Source organism: Calonectris borealis, chromosome 15 (assembly GCF_964195595.1).
Source record: "Calonectris borealis chromosome 15, bCalBor7.hap1.2, whole genome shotgun sequence".
Classification (NCBI taxonomy): domain Eukaryota; kingdom Metazoa; phylum Chordata; class Aves; order Procellariiformes; family Procellariidae; genus Calonectris; species Calonectris borealis.
The window spans coordinates 22,874,319-22,889,282 of NC_134326.1; the positions used below are offsets into that span (position 1 = coordinate 22,874,319).

The 14,964-nt window shown below is 48.1% G+C and overlaps 2 protein-coding genes across 24 annotated transcripts in view; one reads left to right on the plus strand and one right to left on the minus strand.

The window, feature by feature from the left end:
- HNRNPH1 (heterogeneous nuclear ribonucleoprotein H1) overlaps window positions 1-14,845 on the minus strand; it is a 17,536-nt gene extending 2,691 nt beyond the window's left edge. For 7 of the 22 annotated variants that reach the window (XM_075164708.1, XM_075164719.1, XM_075164715.1 and 4 more), the window contains exons 1-11: window positions 14,534-14,802; window positions 6,502-6,561; window positions 5,343-5,480; window positions 4,296-4,451; window positions 3,954-4,097; window positions 2,294-2,432; window positions 1,114-1,292; window positions 821-892; window positions 608-741; window positions 313-448; window positions 59-142 (exon numbers count right to left, since the gene is read on the minus strand). In XM_075164708.1, coding sequence (XP_075020809.1) covers window positions 59-142; window positions 313-448; window positions 608-741; window positions 821-892; window positions 1,114-1,292; window positions 2,294-2,432; window positions 3,954-4,097; window positions 4,296-4,451; window positions 5,343-5,480; window positions 6,502-6,561; window positions 14,534-14,582 — 1,291 coding nt within the window. In that variant the 5' untranslated portion in view covers window positions 14,583-14,802. Of the gene's footprint in view, window positions 1-58; window positions 143-312; window positions 449-607; window positions 742-820; window positions 893-1,113; window positions 1,293-2,293; window positions 2,433-3,953; window positions 4,098-4,295; window positions 4,452-5,342; window positions 5,481-5,699; window positions 5,795-6,501; window positions 6,562-14,533 lie in introns of those variants that run through there. The other 15 variants (XM_075164720.1, XM_075164727.1, XM_075164711.1 and 12 more) reach the window with 8 other exon arrangements.
- Window positions 6,841-13,776, plus strand: LOC142088878 (deoxycytidine kinase 2). Of its 2 annotated transcripts, XM_075164730.1 has the most exons (7): window positions 6,841-7,594; window positions 8,495-8,610; window positions 8,985-9,178; window positions 9,453-9,600; window positions 10,156-10,271; window positions 11,837-11,936; window positions 13,515-13,776. In XM_075164730.1, the coding sequence occupies exons 1-7, from the start codon at window positions 7,495-7,497 to the stop codon at window positions 13,536-13,538; spliced, it is 798 nt and encodes a 265-aa protein (XP_075020831.1). In that variant the 5' UTR covers window positions 6,841-7,494; the 3' UTR covers window positions 13,539-13,776. The 2 variants fall into 2 exon arrangements, with proteins under 2 accessions (XP_075020831.1, XP_075020830.1); XM_075164729.1 differs by lacking the exon at window positions 13,515-13,776 and having other exon boundaries at window positions 11,837-12,366.
- Window positions 14,846-14,964: the final 119 nt, after the last annotated feature.

Genomic DNA, 14,964 nt, shown 5'->3' on the forward strand with positions numbered 1-14,964 from the left:
CAGCTTCCTTAAATATCAAGTGCTTGTTCAAAAGCGCAGTTAGACTGTTTACACATACCCATTGCTCCCATCATTTGACTGCCATAGGCACCACCACTTCCTCCTGCTGTAGAATTCAAGAAGAGTTCTACATATCTGTGTTCTGGAAGAAGAAAGTTTTGCCATTAGAGCATTTCACACCAAACCCACGCACAGTTTGCCTCGCTGCAAGTAAGGCTGCAATAAAACCTTTGGCATTACATTACAGCAGATGCACTACACTGCAGTGCTGTATTTTCCCCAAAGCCACGTATTCCAAACAGTCGTACTTACGCATATTTGCTTTGTCTTTGGACATAGCGGCCACTGCATCCTCATGAGTAGCAAATTCAACGTCCGCCTCTCCGGTCACTCTGCCATCTGGCCCGATCTCGATGTGTACTCTTACAGGGTTCAGAGGTGAGAAGAACTACGTACGAAATAGTCACACAGATTAAAACGCACCAATGCAACAGTTCAGTTTTACAGCAAGCCGTTTTCTCTAAAGGAAACTGCGGTGCAGTTGACGCGTCCAGCAACAATCACAGAATCTTAAAGCCATGCACTTAAGGGCAGATTTGGAACTCACGTTATAGATGTCGTTCTCCGTAGCTCTGTAAGGCAGACCTCTCATGTGGACGCAGTGGCCAGTCGTGCTCTGGAAGGTGGATCCCCCGTCGCCGTATCTGTGGTCCGACATTCCTGCAGAGAAAAGAGTCCATTCTAGGTCTTTCAGATGTATTTTAGTTTCTTTTGAGACATATTGAAAGTTCAGTTACTATTCCTATTAGAGAGATCTTACCTCTTCCAAATCTATCAGAACCAAAACCATAGCCATCATTATACCCATTGTAGTCATCATAACCTCCATAACCTATAAATAGATTGGACAACATGTTCATTTCAACCACAGAAAGATCCAAAGGTACACGAACACACTGCAGACAACTAGCATGAGAAAGTTCTGTCTCTTCTAGGAGAAATAAAGCCGAGGACATATACAAACCAGTAGCTACAAAGCAGGGAAGACACTACCAGGTCCAAGTGTTGCTGCTTCTCAGATGAGCAGCTCCCTCTTGGACTTCGCATACTTACCCCCTCCGTAAGCTCCACGCCTCATTCTTTCCAAGCTACTTCCTCTACCAAGACTGTTATATCCCCGCGTAAGACCAGGTCTGTCGTAAGGACCGGGTCTCTGCATGGCCAACAGCTTGCGTGGAGGGTCGTAGTGAGTGCGCACTTCTGCTCGACTACTCTTGAAGATCTCAATGTACCTAGAAGTGTTTCCACAGAACGAAGTCAGTCTTTCATTCCTTCCACAGATACCTCACAACTTTACATTACAACAAGCCATTTTGTCATAGCCTCGAAACTGGCAGTGTATTTTAAGCCAGGTTTCTTTACATTATGTAGGCAATGACATACTATTATAAGCACTACGTTACTTTCAAATCAGTGTATTTTCAAGAAATTACAATTACTGAAGGGTTTACATGCTCCTCATACTTCACAGTATCCCAACCTTAAGGGCGGGGGAGCAGTATTGATTCCCCACCCTCCTCCCCCCAATTTAAAGTGTTAGTCAAAAAACGTAGGAGGGACTGACGTCCGCTCAACTCAGCACTGTTTTGCTCATGTGGCAATGTAAACAGAGGGTTAAAAACCTGGCCTCCGCCAAGATTTTAACCCATCAGGATGCTACAAAAAGCTCTGCATGTGCTCGTGAACCCAGCCTATGCTTCAGTGATTCAGCATAGGCAAAAAGTGCATGCTTCAATGAAAAATAGTCACAAGTAAAATAGAATAAAAACCCTTTGTGACAATTTCTTGAAAGCTATGCTTATTACATTGAAGATTAATACAGTAAGAAAATTTGTTACATTTCAACTTATAAAACAAGTTTAGAAAGTATCACATTTTCTTATGGTAATAACAGTACTGTGCGTGTCTTTAGAGCTAAAGGCATAATTGGTGCTATTTGAGAAGTTAAAGCCATAGTCTCTCAACTTCGTCGCTTTCAAGCTATCAGTTTTGCATTCCTCCAGCACTACCAAGTTTCCAAAGCACACTTAAGCTTAGCCCAATTTTATCTTTCATTTTGGGTAGATCCAAACAGTCTGTGCCAGACGCACATTAGCAATACCCTTTACTTATCACAGAGTTAGAGACCAAAGTACCACTGCCATTCAGATGTTAACACTTTCAGAAGAGAGAATATGGATTTAATTGTTTACCATAAGAAAAGTGACAGAGCCAACCAACCATCCATCCCCACCTGTGCCCTATTCTTTCCTTGTGTTTCTTTAGAGCCTTTTCAGCTATTTCCTGTGAAGCAAACTGCACGAAGGCCTCCCCCGTACTCCTCCCCTGGAAGTCCACCGGCAATGTTATCCCATTTGGCACGATTTCCAACCCTTCAACCCAAGGACAAATAACCCCAGTAGGGGGGCAATATTAACATCACAAGCCCAGTCATGAGTTTTTCTTATAGCTTTAAATACACCAGAATTTTAACACTTGTAAGTGAATGGTATGTTGATTCTAGAACACTAGAAGAAAAAACATGTCAACAAAAAGAGATCCACGATCACATACCATTCAGTTTACATTCTTAACCCACCCTGCAGAGCACAGAAACGTTCTGAGTGTCACGGACAACTCCTCAGATAAAGCATCTAATGCAGGGTGCATTAAGAAGTTCACATATTATTACAAACCTCTTCAATTCTGTGAAAGCATTTAAGATGAACTTTTTAAGATAACTTAAATTCAAACACAGCAAGTTAAACAGCTTTATATAACACAAGTATTTTTACTAGAATTCACTCAGGTAAAATAATTAGTCTTATGCAAACATTAAGTTTCAGCATTAATTTTATCTTTAGGAGTGCTCAATTAAGAAAAAATCATGAAGTAATTTCAAAAGTATTAGTTTCTGAACAGAAGAGGCACATTTTGTATATTAAGCACATTAACAGTTTTTAAAGCTTGAATCACTTAACCATGTAAGAAAGAAACAACTTAAAACGCACATGCTTAGGAATTGCTCTTGTTCACAACGTATTACTGATTCAGAAAACAAAAAACAAGTTCTGAAGTTGTAAAATTGGAAATATTTCTACTGTATTTTAAAGCAAAACAGTAAGCTCAATCATATCTTGTTATAGCAAAACATTCCAGCTAATTTTAACACTCACATTTAGAAATCTACTACTTTGAAAATACTACCAAGTTAAATGCTAGATAAATTAACAGATTTCATTCTTAGGCATTTACAATAGTATTCCAGTTCCTAAAACATACAACAGCTGCAAGAAAGTGAGAATGAGTCAATACAAGGCATTATCTCTTCATCCATAAAAACTTTAGGCCAGACAACATCAAGGGGCTTTTTTCCCCCTAGGAAGGGGAGTGGGGAGAGAGGAGATCTGTACTTGGGTAGAGTTCAGCAAGTTGTTTTTTTCTGGAATCTTACTCAATACTACATCTATGTTTATAAGAAATCATGGGCACGATGGATGCCCTTCCTCAGATCCTGCTCCTTGTACTGAGCCCAGCAGTAAGGGTGTTCTACATCCTTCACTCAACAGCGTGGACCAGCTAAGACTGTGGGTGGAAATACCCTCCCATCCGAGTTGTTCTTTTTAATTTAGAAAGCAAGACACTTGTTTTCTGCTATCCTTACTTGAAACAGTACGTGCCGCTAAGTGTAAGTTAGAGCAGCTTTTTGGAGTTCCCTCAATTATTTAACAAACAAGTACTTTAGGAATTGATCCCTCAAGCCCAGATAACTAATGAAGAACTGCTTATTTACTTTTAATACCCATCAGTATACTCTTGGAAGTACTACTGGGCAGTCCGTGGTGGTTTGTTTTTTTTTTTTTTTTTTTAGCATAAACCAATAGTACTACAGCTACTACTTTTATCCCACATACCTGAAAAAAACTGTACAATTTCTTCTTTACTACAGCCAAATGGGAGTCCTCTAAGACGTACAAAACCATCATTAGCCGTATCAGGGCTGTTGGGACCAGTATGCTTCAGAACCCAATCCATTTCAACGTTGTTTGACTTGAAAACTGTAAAAGGCACTTAGAATTAATGCATTCTGGAATAAACAACAGTTTTAAAAGCCATTTGCCTCGAAACTAGTCAACTTGTGATATACAAGTCCATTTGTCCTTTCACATGCATTTTTAAGAGACAGAAAAGCAATTAACCAAAAACCCATCAAGCACAAACACGTTTAGTCAGTTACTAGTCCAACTGAGTCAAACCTTCGACATATCTGTGTCCCATTGTTTCTCTGTCTTTTTTCAGTGCCAGTTTCACATCCTCCTCAGATTCAAGTTCAGCAAATGCTTCTCCACTCGGTCTGCCCTCCCTGGTGTAGATGAAACGGATACCCAAAGCCCCGTTTAGAATTTTGCAATCTGGAAAAGAAACAGGAAGGCCAGAAGGAATTATTACAGGAACACTGTGACTTTTAGAATATGTGAAACGTTTAAAAGGAAAAAAACAACAACTATCAAGTTATATCAAGACAATAAAACCAGCAGTTTTCTTATAGTTATAACTTTTACAGTGACCAATAAACTAAGGGACTAACTAAAATGAAGTTACCCTTCTTGTCAAGTCTGAAGATTAGCAAAACATTAAGGATAAATGCAAACTAGCTCTCTATTTTCAAAGCTTTGCTGCCTCAAGTCAAGTTGAATGCTCTACTTGCTTTTGATCGTAACTGACTTAGACTTTCTCATCAGCATGAAGTGAAATAAGGAGTAACAACCAGTGTAAGCATAATGAACTAAATCAGAACCAAGTCCAATACGCCCAACTCCTGAAGCAGTTTTAAAACTCCAGTCACTAAAGAAAGCATACATTTATCACCACTATTTATTACTGCAGGATGCTATAATTTGGGGGAAGGACACAACACACTGAACACTTAACGCCAGAGACTCTATTAGGGCAGCACCAAGAACTAACCTGATTTAGTTCAAGAATTCTGAAGTTTTCTTTAAAACGGGAGCTTATCTCTTTTGGCTGCTCAAGAAGCTAAGGTAGTTGTGGTTATCCCAGCAAGTCGCAGAGTAAGTTCCTTTGTGCCTAGTTCCTGCTAGTAAAACCATAGCCTTCCATACTGCATCCTAGCTGAGGCACTTGTTGCGTTGCAAACTTCATTAGGTACTGAAGTGCCCTGAATGCTTTCTGAAACTGCTCACTGCAGCATTCCCACTGCCATAGCGTCCCCCAGGAGGAGCCCAGAATTGACAACAGAGCCCAGCCCCTCTCCCAGACCCCTACCCCATAGCTTTGCTTACCGGAGAAAAACCTCTGCACCTCCTCGGTGGAGCAGGACCAAGGCAGCCCCCTGACTTTCACCACATATCCCTCGCTGCTCTCCGTGTTGAGCATCACATTGGGGGTGAGGCTCGGCTCCGCCTCAGCTTCTGTGGTTGCTGGAGAAGACGAAAGCAGGCCCTTTGAGATGCCGCACTGCACGGCCGCCACCCGCACACCCTCAGAGCGCCCGGCGGCCCCCTCGGCCTGCGCCCACCCACCCCCGAGCCTCCTCTACCTCGGACCGCTGCCCGCCTCACACACACAGAGCCGCTCCCGCCCGGCGCACGCCTGGCCCGCCCCCCCGGCCCGCGCCCAGCCCCCATCCCCGCACGCACACATGGTGGGGCTCCGCGGTGGTTCTAGGGCTCCGAGCCTGATCCGCTGTCCGGAGAGCGCCTAGTCCCAGTCAGGCGGCAGCGAGCGGGCGAGCCTGTGGCGAGAGCGCGCTAGGAAATGGCGGCGGGTACTCCCGCTTCCGCTGGGCCGGGCCTTCCGCCGCACAAAGAACCCCGGCCCCAGACACCGCCCTGGAGGCCCCGACGACGTGCGGTCCCCGTCGACGCGCACAGCGCCCGCGGCCGGCCGGAGAGCGGCGTGTGGCGGGCGGCCGCCGAGGAGCGCGGAAGGCCCGCGCCGCTCACCGCTCCCGAGAGGGGCTGCGGCCTGGCTGAGCGCGAGGCGCGGGGCGCGTGCGCGTCACACCCGGCGGGCTCCTGCCCCGCCCCCGCAGGCCCCAACTGCGCATGCTCTGTAGTACCACTGCGCTCCGCCGCCCCGGGACACACACCCGCTACGCAAACGCTCCCCGCGCCGCCCCCGCCAGGTTGCGCATGCGTCCTCGCTAGTCTATGTTCTTCCTCCACCACCCCCCGCAGTTTGTGCGCATGCGTCGCCTGCCTACCCCTCTGAACAAAGCCACGGCGCTGACTCCCGCGCCGAGCGCGGGTCGGGCTTGCGCGCATGCGCCTCTCAGCGCCGCTCTCCACACTGCGCATGCCCCGGAGGCCGCCCCCCCGCCCCGCCCGGGGCCGCCACTGGGCGCGGGGGGCCGGTCCCCGCTACCGACACTCGCCCCCCCGATGCACGGAGAGCGAGGAGTCTGGCTGAACAGAGAGGTGTGTGGGAACTAGCACTTACCAGCTTCAAATGCTGACGCTACCCCACGTGAAACAATCTGCTCGCTTCGGTCACTGAAGCCTGGTGTGTTTGTGGGAGATGGGGAAAGAAGAGACATGGGTCACAATTATCATAAAAGAAAGGAAAATATAACTCCCTCCCATCTCCTCCAAACACACCAGACCTAGCTAGATTTCACCCTGAATCTCATCATTATAGTGGCAACAGCAAGTTACAGGAAAGCTGCAGCAGCACAGCCTGAGACAGCTGCACCCATGGAGCATTTAACTATCATCCAAGAACCCTACACCCCCTTCCTCCACCTGGAGAGAACAAGCAGTTCATGTTTCAACTGGCCGTTGCCCACACAGGTGATCGAGAACCCATGCCAAGAGCTGAACAGACTCCACAAAACCCCAGCATGCCAACACTGACACTGGAATTTTGGAGCCGCGAAGCAGCACCTTCCCCTTCATCCATGCGTGTTTCCTCTCCCCTCAGCACCAGAACTAACTGACAGCCCCAAACAGAGGCATGTCGCTGCCTGCCTGCCTGCAAATCCTCATGGCTCATCCCTCACATACCTAAATAAAATGTTTAGTTTAACAGATATCAATCCAGATGACTAACAACTACCTCCCCCCCAAAGCTGGAGGCTTTCTGAAAAAGAAAAAAAAAAAAAAGGGGAAGAGAAAATAAGATGCTCTCAAAGTTTGTGTCTGTAAATCAAACATGGAGAATTCGTTTATGCTAATGCAAATCCAATCAGTCAGTGGAACCGTTTTAGGGTAGCCTTCTGAACAAAGCAGCTCTGCTTCATTTCACTTGCTAAACACCGATTTTAAAGCCCCTGAAGGCAGCACTCGGCAACCCGCCGCGGCGGGGAGTGGGCAGCGCCTCCGCCTCCGCCCGGGGAGTGTCGGCGGGAGGCGGCCATCCCGCCCACCGGCTGGCGGGAGACTTAAAGTGGGCTGGAGCAGCCGGGGGCCCCGTGTGCTCCCGCTCGGCGCCGCCATGTCCACCCCGGCCAAGCGGCACTGCCACAGCCCCGCCAGCTCCCTCGACTCCAGCTTCCAGAGGCGCCTCAGGAAGATTTCCATCGAGGGGAACATCGGTGAGCTCGGGGGAGGGGAGCCGGGGCTCGCGCCCGTGGCGGTTGGGCCTGGGCCGCCCTGCGGTGGCACGGACGGCGGGGGAGACGCTTTGGGAGGGGGGCGGCTGAGGGGCCTTTTCCGCCCACCGCTACAGGAAGGCGGGGGGTCTGGCTGAGGGTCGCTCCCGGCGACCCTCGGGAATCGGCGCTATCGCCGGCGGAGGGGAACCCCGACGTCCACAGCCACCGCCCCGCCGGACGCGCCAGGCGTCCCCGTCGGCGGCTACCCGCCGCGTGGGTGGGCTCTAAGAGACTGAACCTCCCGTCCCCCGCGGGCTCCGGAGGCCCTTCCGCCCGTCCCGTGAGCGAGCGCGCACTGCCCGCCTGCTCGAGGGCCGCGCCTCAGCACCGCGCGAGGCGCGGGGCCGCCTCCCGCCCGTGCGCGGCGCTCCAGCCCGCAACTGCGCCACCCGCCCGCCGGCGCCAGCTCGCCGCCCGCGGCGCCGCGCATGCGCAGCGGCCTTCCCCCGCGCCCCGCTGGCCCCAGCGCCGCGCAGGCGCGGCAGCCTCCCTCCCCTCCGCCGAACAATGCCGCGCTACGCCCCGCCCCAGCCTGCTCCTAAGATGGAGGCGCGGCCCCGCCGGCTCCTTATCGGCTGCCCCGGCCTGCTGGCGCTGGCGATTAGAGGCCGTTCCTCGGAAGGTGCGCTACCCCCGCGCAGGGGCCCCGCCAGCCCTTCCCCAGCGCCTGGTCCCGCTCCCAGCAGCCCAAAGCCTGCCCGGGGTCCCGTGCAGCTCGGCACCTCGAACGCCGCAGCGGCACTGCCCGCAGCCTCCTCGGGAAGCCTCACAACTGCTGTATCTCTGTCAGCAAGGCCAGTCTGGTCTACACCCTCAGCGAGCTTTTCCAATCTCCTCCAGCTGCAGGGAAGTCAACGTTTGTCAGGCTACTAGAGAAACACAGCGATGAGTGGGAGATCATCCCTGAACCCATCGCCAAGTGGTGCAACATCCAGACAGCTGAAGATGCACACGAGGTAGGTGTGCTGGAACTACACCAAGTCTGGAGCATCCACAGTCATCCCCACTATCATACCAGCTGGCCAAACACTCGGAAACTTGTAAAGGCTACTTAGGAAGACACTATGGAATGCATATTCCAAATAACCACCCCTCCTCCACAGGAATCACATTCAAGTCTGGAACTCAGTGATCAACCTATTCTAAAGCAGCTGTCATAAAAGCAAAAAAGCTACCATCAGCTGAGAAAGAAATCTCTTTATTCCTATGCCTAAGCATTTTCCTTTAAAAAAAAAAAAAGACCAAGGCCATGTACCAGAATTCTGGATTGAGAAAAAGAAGTAAAATCCTCCAAATATGCCGGTATTAAGTTCTCTCTCTTGTCTCCTAGGAACTTTCAACATCTCAGAAAAGTGGAGGAAATCTACTTCAAATGCTGTATGATAAACCCACAAGATGGGCTTATACATTTCAGACTTATGCTTGCTTGAGCCGAGTAAGAGCACAATTAAAACCTGTCTCAGCCAAGCTACATGAAGCAGAACATCCAGTGCAATTTTTTGAGAGATCTGTGTACAGTGACAGGTAATTACTCTCAGTGCAACAAGAGTTCAGATTAAAAGCTCCAGGTCTTTACGCTCAAAGACATGGAGCTGCAGCAACACTTGGTATTAAACTAGTATCTGCAATAAGCAGGTTTGATTCAACAGGTGAGAACTGGATGGTATTAAGAGTACTTTATGGATGTAAGATTAGGCAGCCTTTTTTTTTTTTTCAGTACCATGATTCTGATTCTAACGAGAAGTGTTTTAGTTCACTTTGGTCATTCCTGGCATGAGACTGATGTCTTTCATTGCAGATATGTATTCGCTTCTAACCTGTTTGAGTCTGGAAACATTAATGAAACAGAGTGGGCCATTTATCAGGACTGGCACACGTGGCTTTTGAATCAGTTTGAATCAGATATAGAACTGGATGGCATGATCTACCTAAGAACCACACCACAGGTATGTTCACTAAAGATGAAAATATTTCAGCTCCAACTTCAGTTTCCAGGAGCTTAAAAGGGTACAAAACCCTAAGTATTCATGACTTTATACTTCAGTGACTAACACCAAATTAGCTCCCCCCACCCCCAATGTAACAGGAAGCCTATCATAAATTCAAATTTCATTCAGAGACCAAATTAAAAACCCTTCCTTCTGAGCTAATATTCTGATGTCAGCAGATGCTACAGTTGCTAGCACCCACCGCTCTCAGTAAGGATCCAAGGCTGAAATTGAACTGAATCCAGTTTGACTTCCCTTCCCATACAGTCCTGAATTGAAGTTAAGATAATCTTTTAATAAGAACTACTGACCTCTAGCTAAAGTGGCTGAAGTTCAGGTTTTTTTTAAGAAAAGTTACTCTAGATTTAACTCATGTACATTCAGCCAAGCATTTAAAGTTAATGCTCACTAATGTCTAGCATTAGTCCTTCTGATTTAAGGACCACTTGATCTGTTTAGCTGATTTAGCCTTCAACACATGATTAATGTCCAGGCTTGTACTTTTTTTTCCAGAAATGCATGGAAAGGCTACAGATGAGGGGAAGAGAAGAGGAGCAAGGAATTGAGCTTGAGTATTTGGAAAACCTCCACTATAAACATGAAACTTGGCTGCACGAAAGGACTATGAGGTACGAACCCATTTTCTGCAGGCAGTTTCAACTTACAGGCAAGGCTCTTTCCTACCTTATGCTAAAGTTGATTAGGGATAAAACTAAGGTCTAAGTCTAGCTTCACTCAGGCACAGTTGGAGGGACTTATCTTTAGACCCACTCCAGGTTTCTTGGCCCAGAGATGATTACTCTAGGTTATATGCAGAGGGAAGGTCATCTGTTGGCAGGGAAGTAAAAATTGCCAAGAGATGGGAACTTCATTTAATTTAAAGCCTTTGTTAAGCATTAGCTTCAACTAGAAAGCTGTGTAGCTCTAACTCCAGCAAGGATATGAATTTTGTTAACTGGAAGTGCACAGGAATAGGACAGAGTTGAGACTGTGTTCGAGTGGCCGATCATATAAGTTATCTACTAAGCAGCTTCCAGTTCCAATGTAAGGGAGGGCAAGGTCCCAACTACCTTTAAACTAGGCTGACTACATTTCAAGAGGGTTTAAATATTAATCCAAGCTTCAAAATAAACAATAATCAGAAAAGCTTTTGGCAGGTACTATTACACACAAGAAACCCAGTCAGCAACAAAATGATCTCTGCATACCTTCACCCCCCCAACTTCCTTCCCATGTAAGGAATCTCTAAATGTGAACACAGACTTTAGATTTTCCCCTAGAGGAGCCTGAAATACTCTACTGAATGGGAAGCATAACAATTCCAGGAAAAGTACGTTATCAGTCACATCTACTTTCCTAAGCTTCATGTAGGATGACCTAAATGCTTAGGAGACAAGAAGGCACTGCATATTGTGGAATTTTGGGAACTTTTATATTGTGTACTCGTTCCAAACTTGTGAGCAAGCATTTCCTGTATTTTTCATAGGAACACTTAAGTCTGCAAACACAAGTTAAGAATGTTGTTCAGTATACTTACTGCATTTTAGAAATACTTTTCACGCATAGGAAGAGAGAAGAACTACTGCTTTAAGAGAACAATACATCCAGTTTCACAACTTCTGCTCCCATCCGCTCCTAACCTGTAGCCAAAATGGTCTTGCTTATCTCCAAGCCATTTTAAATACCAGTCTTATAACCTGTTAAAGAGGTCATCTCCACCAAAGGAAGCTTTGAAACTGCATCTTAGTAAAAGGATTAGCAGTTAACTGGAAAGGGGTGGGGGAGACACAGGGCAAGTTGTTTTTTTAAAAAATGGTCCCTCTTGTCAAAAATCACATTTCCTGATAACTGATTCCACAACAAAAAGAATGAGGTAAAGGAAAGTAAGGTAAGAAGCATAAATTACCCCCCCCCAACTTGTAGAATAAAAATAGATATTAAAAGGCCAGATTTGTGAAATACATTAAAGTTATGGTGATACAATGTTGACTGGGTTATACAAGAGCAATTAAGGACAGACTTGACTTGGGCTTTATACTTAAGTCATGGGCACCAGCATTAACATCTCAGGTGCATGTGCTAATCTGAGTCATGCTGCACCCTTAGGATGACTTGGAAAGCAACTGGAAGAGCTAAATTGTTTTATACACAGTACTTTATACCATTTTTACTCGTGTGTTCTTCTACTTAACAGAGTTGATTTTGAGAACCTTAAAGAGATTCCCATTCTAGTTTTGGATGTTAATGAAGATTTTAAGAATGACAAGATTAAACAGGAGTACCTGATTGATAAGGTAAGTGTTAAATATTTCCTCATCTGCTTTTCTTCTGCAGTAACAGCTGTAAGTTATCAATTTACACTCTTGAAATTTGTGGTAAGTACTAGTTTGGGGCTAGTGCAGTCAGTCTCCTTCAGACTTTGGAAGCTCCATGGGTGCAGAAAAGGCTTTTTGCTTTCCTCCAAAAAAAAACAACATTTAACCCCACCTCACTATCCTCACAATCCAAGGGAAAACTGGTTGTTTTTAAAGAGGGACAATTGTGGGGGATGCGAGTACACAGCAGCTGGAGTAGTCAGACTTACTCTGCCAAGCCTGCACTGCCATACTGTTCACTAAACAGTTCACAGAATGATACTGTCCAATTCATGTCAGCCATGATGTCTTTAGAAAAATCCTGAAGTCAGCTTAGAGCTATTTATGCCCCTTTGCATTCTAGAGACCTAGGCTCTTCCTGGACAAAGCAGAACACATCTGACAAGTGCAGAGATAGCTGAACTTTGCACATAGTTCTAAATGCATGAAGTGACACTTCTAAGTAGAGTTGGGAGGGGGAGTCAACAGCCATTTGAGGAAACAAGGTGGTAATAAATAGGTCATTTGAGTCAAAATGGTGTTTACTAATTCCAAGGAAAGGCAAGACTTGGGAAGCAAATGCCCAAAGAAATTCTTCTGCTGGAGCAATGTGCTGTGTGCCCAGTCCACAGCAAAAAAAACCCCACCTTCTAATTCTTAAAGGCATGGGGCCCATCCCCAACCCTCCAAGCAGAGCTGTAACATTACTTATTTCACTCACTGGGACACTTTAACCTTCCTCTCCCCCACTGCCCCAACAAGACTATTGTTGTAGGATGGAAAGAAGTGCCCTCCTATCAAACCATATAAACCATTTTCTCCATCTTGTTCTGGGTCAGCAATTTGAGATTACTGAAGAATGACTCCTTCAAGCCAAGCCTAATTCTCCCAATTAAATAGCTCTGTATAAACTGAGGAGGGGAGCACAATGTTCAGTTGTGGAGGTATTTGTTGTTAAGTTATATCCTCATGGAAACCAGCAATTAACAGCTCAGAGTTATGAGCCAGACTCATACATGCTTTCTTTTAACTTGCCCCACTGAAAGGCCACCAGTGCTGTCTCCACTTAACTCCCTTCACCATCCAGCATACAAAAACGTCAGCTCTACTTTCAGCTTGAGGCAGGGCGTACAGGACCATGCCCAAAGTGCTACCGGATCTTTGGCCTAATCTTCAATCTCTCTCTTCCTAGGAAGGAACTACCTAATGAAGGAAAATTCATTTTTCTTTAATGAAGTAACATTAAAGCATTCCAGAAGCTACCTTTCATAAGTACTTGGTATTTTTGAGTAATTAAGTTACTCAGTTCTACCTAGTACTAACTTACAGATCTTGGGTTCACAGCCATCTGCTATACTGAAAAGCATTTCAGGTCACAAATTGTATGTGGAGGCACAACAGCCCTGGAAACTGTAGAGCAACAAACCATTTGTTCCCCAAGAAAGAAAGGAAGGGAAAAGCCTAATGACTTAGCTTTTCTTTTAATGCATCAAATATATATGCTTTTTGTTTTCACAGGTCAAGTCTTTCCTGACTTCTTAAGAAGATGAAAATTAATTTGAATGACAAGCCCCTGAAGTTCAAGAGTTAAACCTAATAATTAGTGTGTTCCTAGACAATTTACTTTAACTGAACGCAGTACCTGTGTAGCTTATTTTAAGGCAAGATTGAAGTGCAAAATATGCTTTGGGTTTTTTTTTTGCTTGTTTGACCTGTGTGCGTTTTGATAGAATTTTCTGAATAGTTAAAACGAATAAATAGTGGGTGCTTTGATAATGTACTCTGTATGTTCTCTGCTGTTTAATAAAGATTTCAAAATAAAATTGACTAATAACTGGCTTTAACAACAGAGGAGCTAACCGGTTATCAGCAGCTGACAGCCCCGTCAGCAGAGATAGCAGGCGCTGCGCAGGGCTGTTTTGCAATAACTGGCATAGTTCACCATTTTCAGACGAGACTGTTATGGCGTCTGGAAACGTTTACTTCCAACTTCTGCTTTATTGAATGGCTGCTTTCACAGATTTACGCTACTTAAGGAGGGGCGTTACCGTACTCGCAAGGGTCACACCTGCAATAAACTGTAATTTAACCGTATCTTGTTTACGGCCCCCCCGCCCCCCACACGGCCCCGGCAGGCAGCAGGCGCGGAGCAGCCGCCGGCACCGGGGCCGAGGCAGGACCGCGGCCCGCCGCCGCCCCCGCCCCCGAGCACCGCCCCCGCCCGAGGTCCCGCAGCGCCGCGGCCGCCACGACGCACGCGGCGGCGGGGGGGAGGGGAGCGGCGCACGCGGCCGCGCCGCGAGACCGCCACCCGCCCGGGCCAGGCCCCCGCATCGGGGCCGCCCTCGCCCCGCGCCACGCCGGTAGCGCGGTGCGCGGCCCCGCCGCCAGCAGGCGCCAAGGCGGGGGCTCGGCGGCGCCGGGGCCCGGATCGGGCGTGACCGGTCGCCCCTCCCCCCCCCGCGGCGCCCGGCCACCCCTCCCCCCCCCCGCTTCCCCCTCGCTGCCGCCTCCCCCCCCGCCGCCACAGGCCTTACCCAAGCCGGGGATCTCGCCCTCGGTCTCCTCGGTGTGACAAGGGTCCATCTTGGCCGCGCCTTCCCCACAGGGGCCGCGAGAAGACAAAGCTCGGTGGGGGCGCTCGGGCGCTGCGCAAACGGAAACAAAAGCTCAGCGGCCGCCGAAGGGAGGCTCCGGCGAAGGCGGATCGGGGCTGCGCGGCCGCTTTTTCCCCGCTGCCGGGGCGATGAGGCGCGATACACCGCCGGCCCGGCCCGCCTGCTCGCTCCTTCTGCGCAGCGACCCGCCGAGCCTATAAATAGCCGCCGGCCGCGCTGCGCAGCGCCCTGACGTCACGCACCGCCCGCCCCCGCCCCCTCACCGGCCGCCAGCCAATGGCAGCGTGACAACTTGAACCAGCCAGTCACGTCCGGCGGCCCCGCGCGCGGGGGGGGGGGGGCCGCAGGAC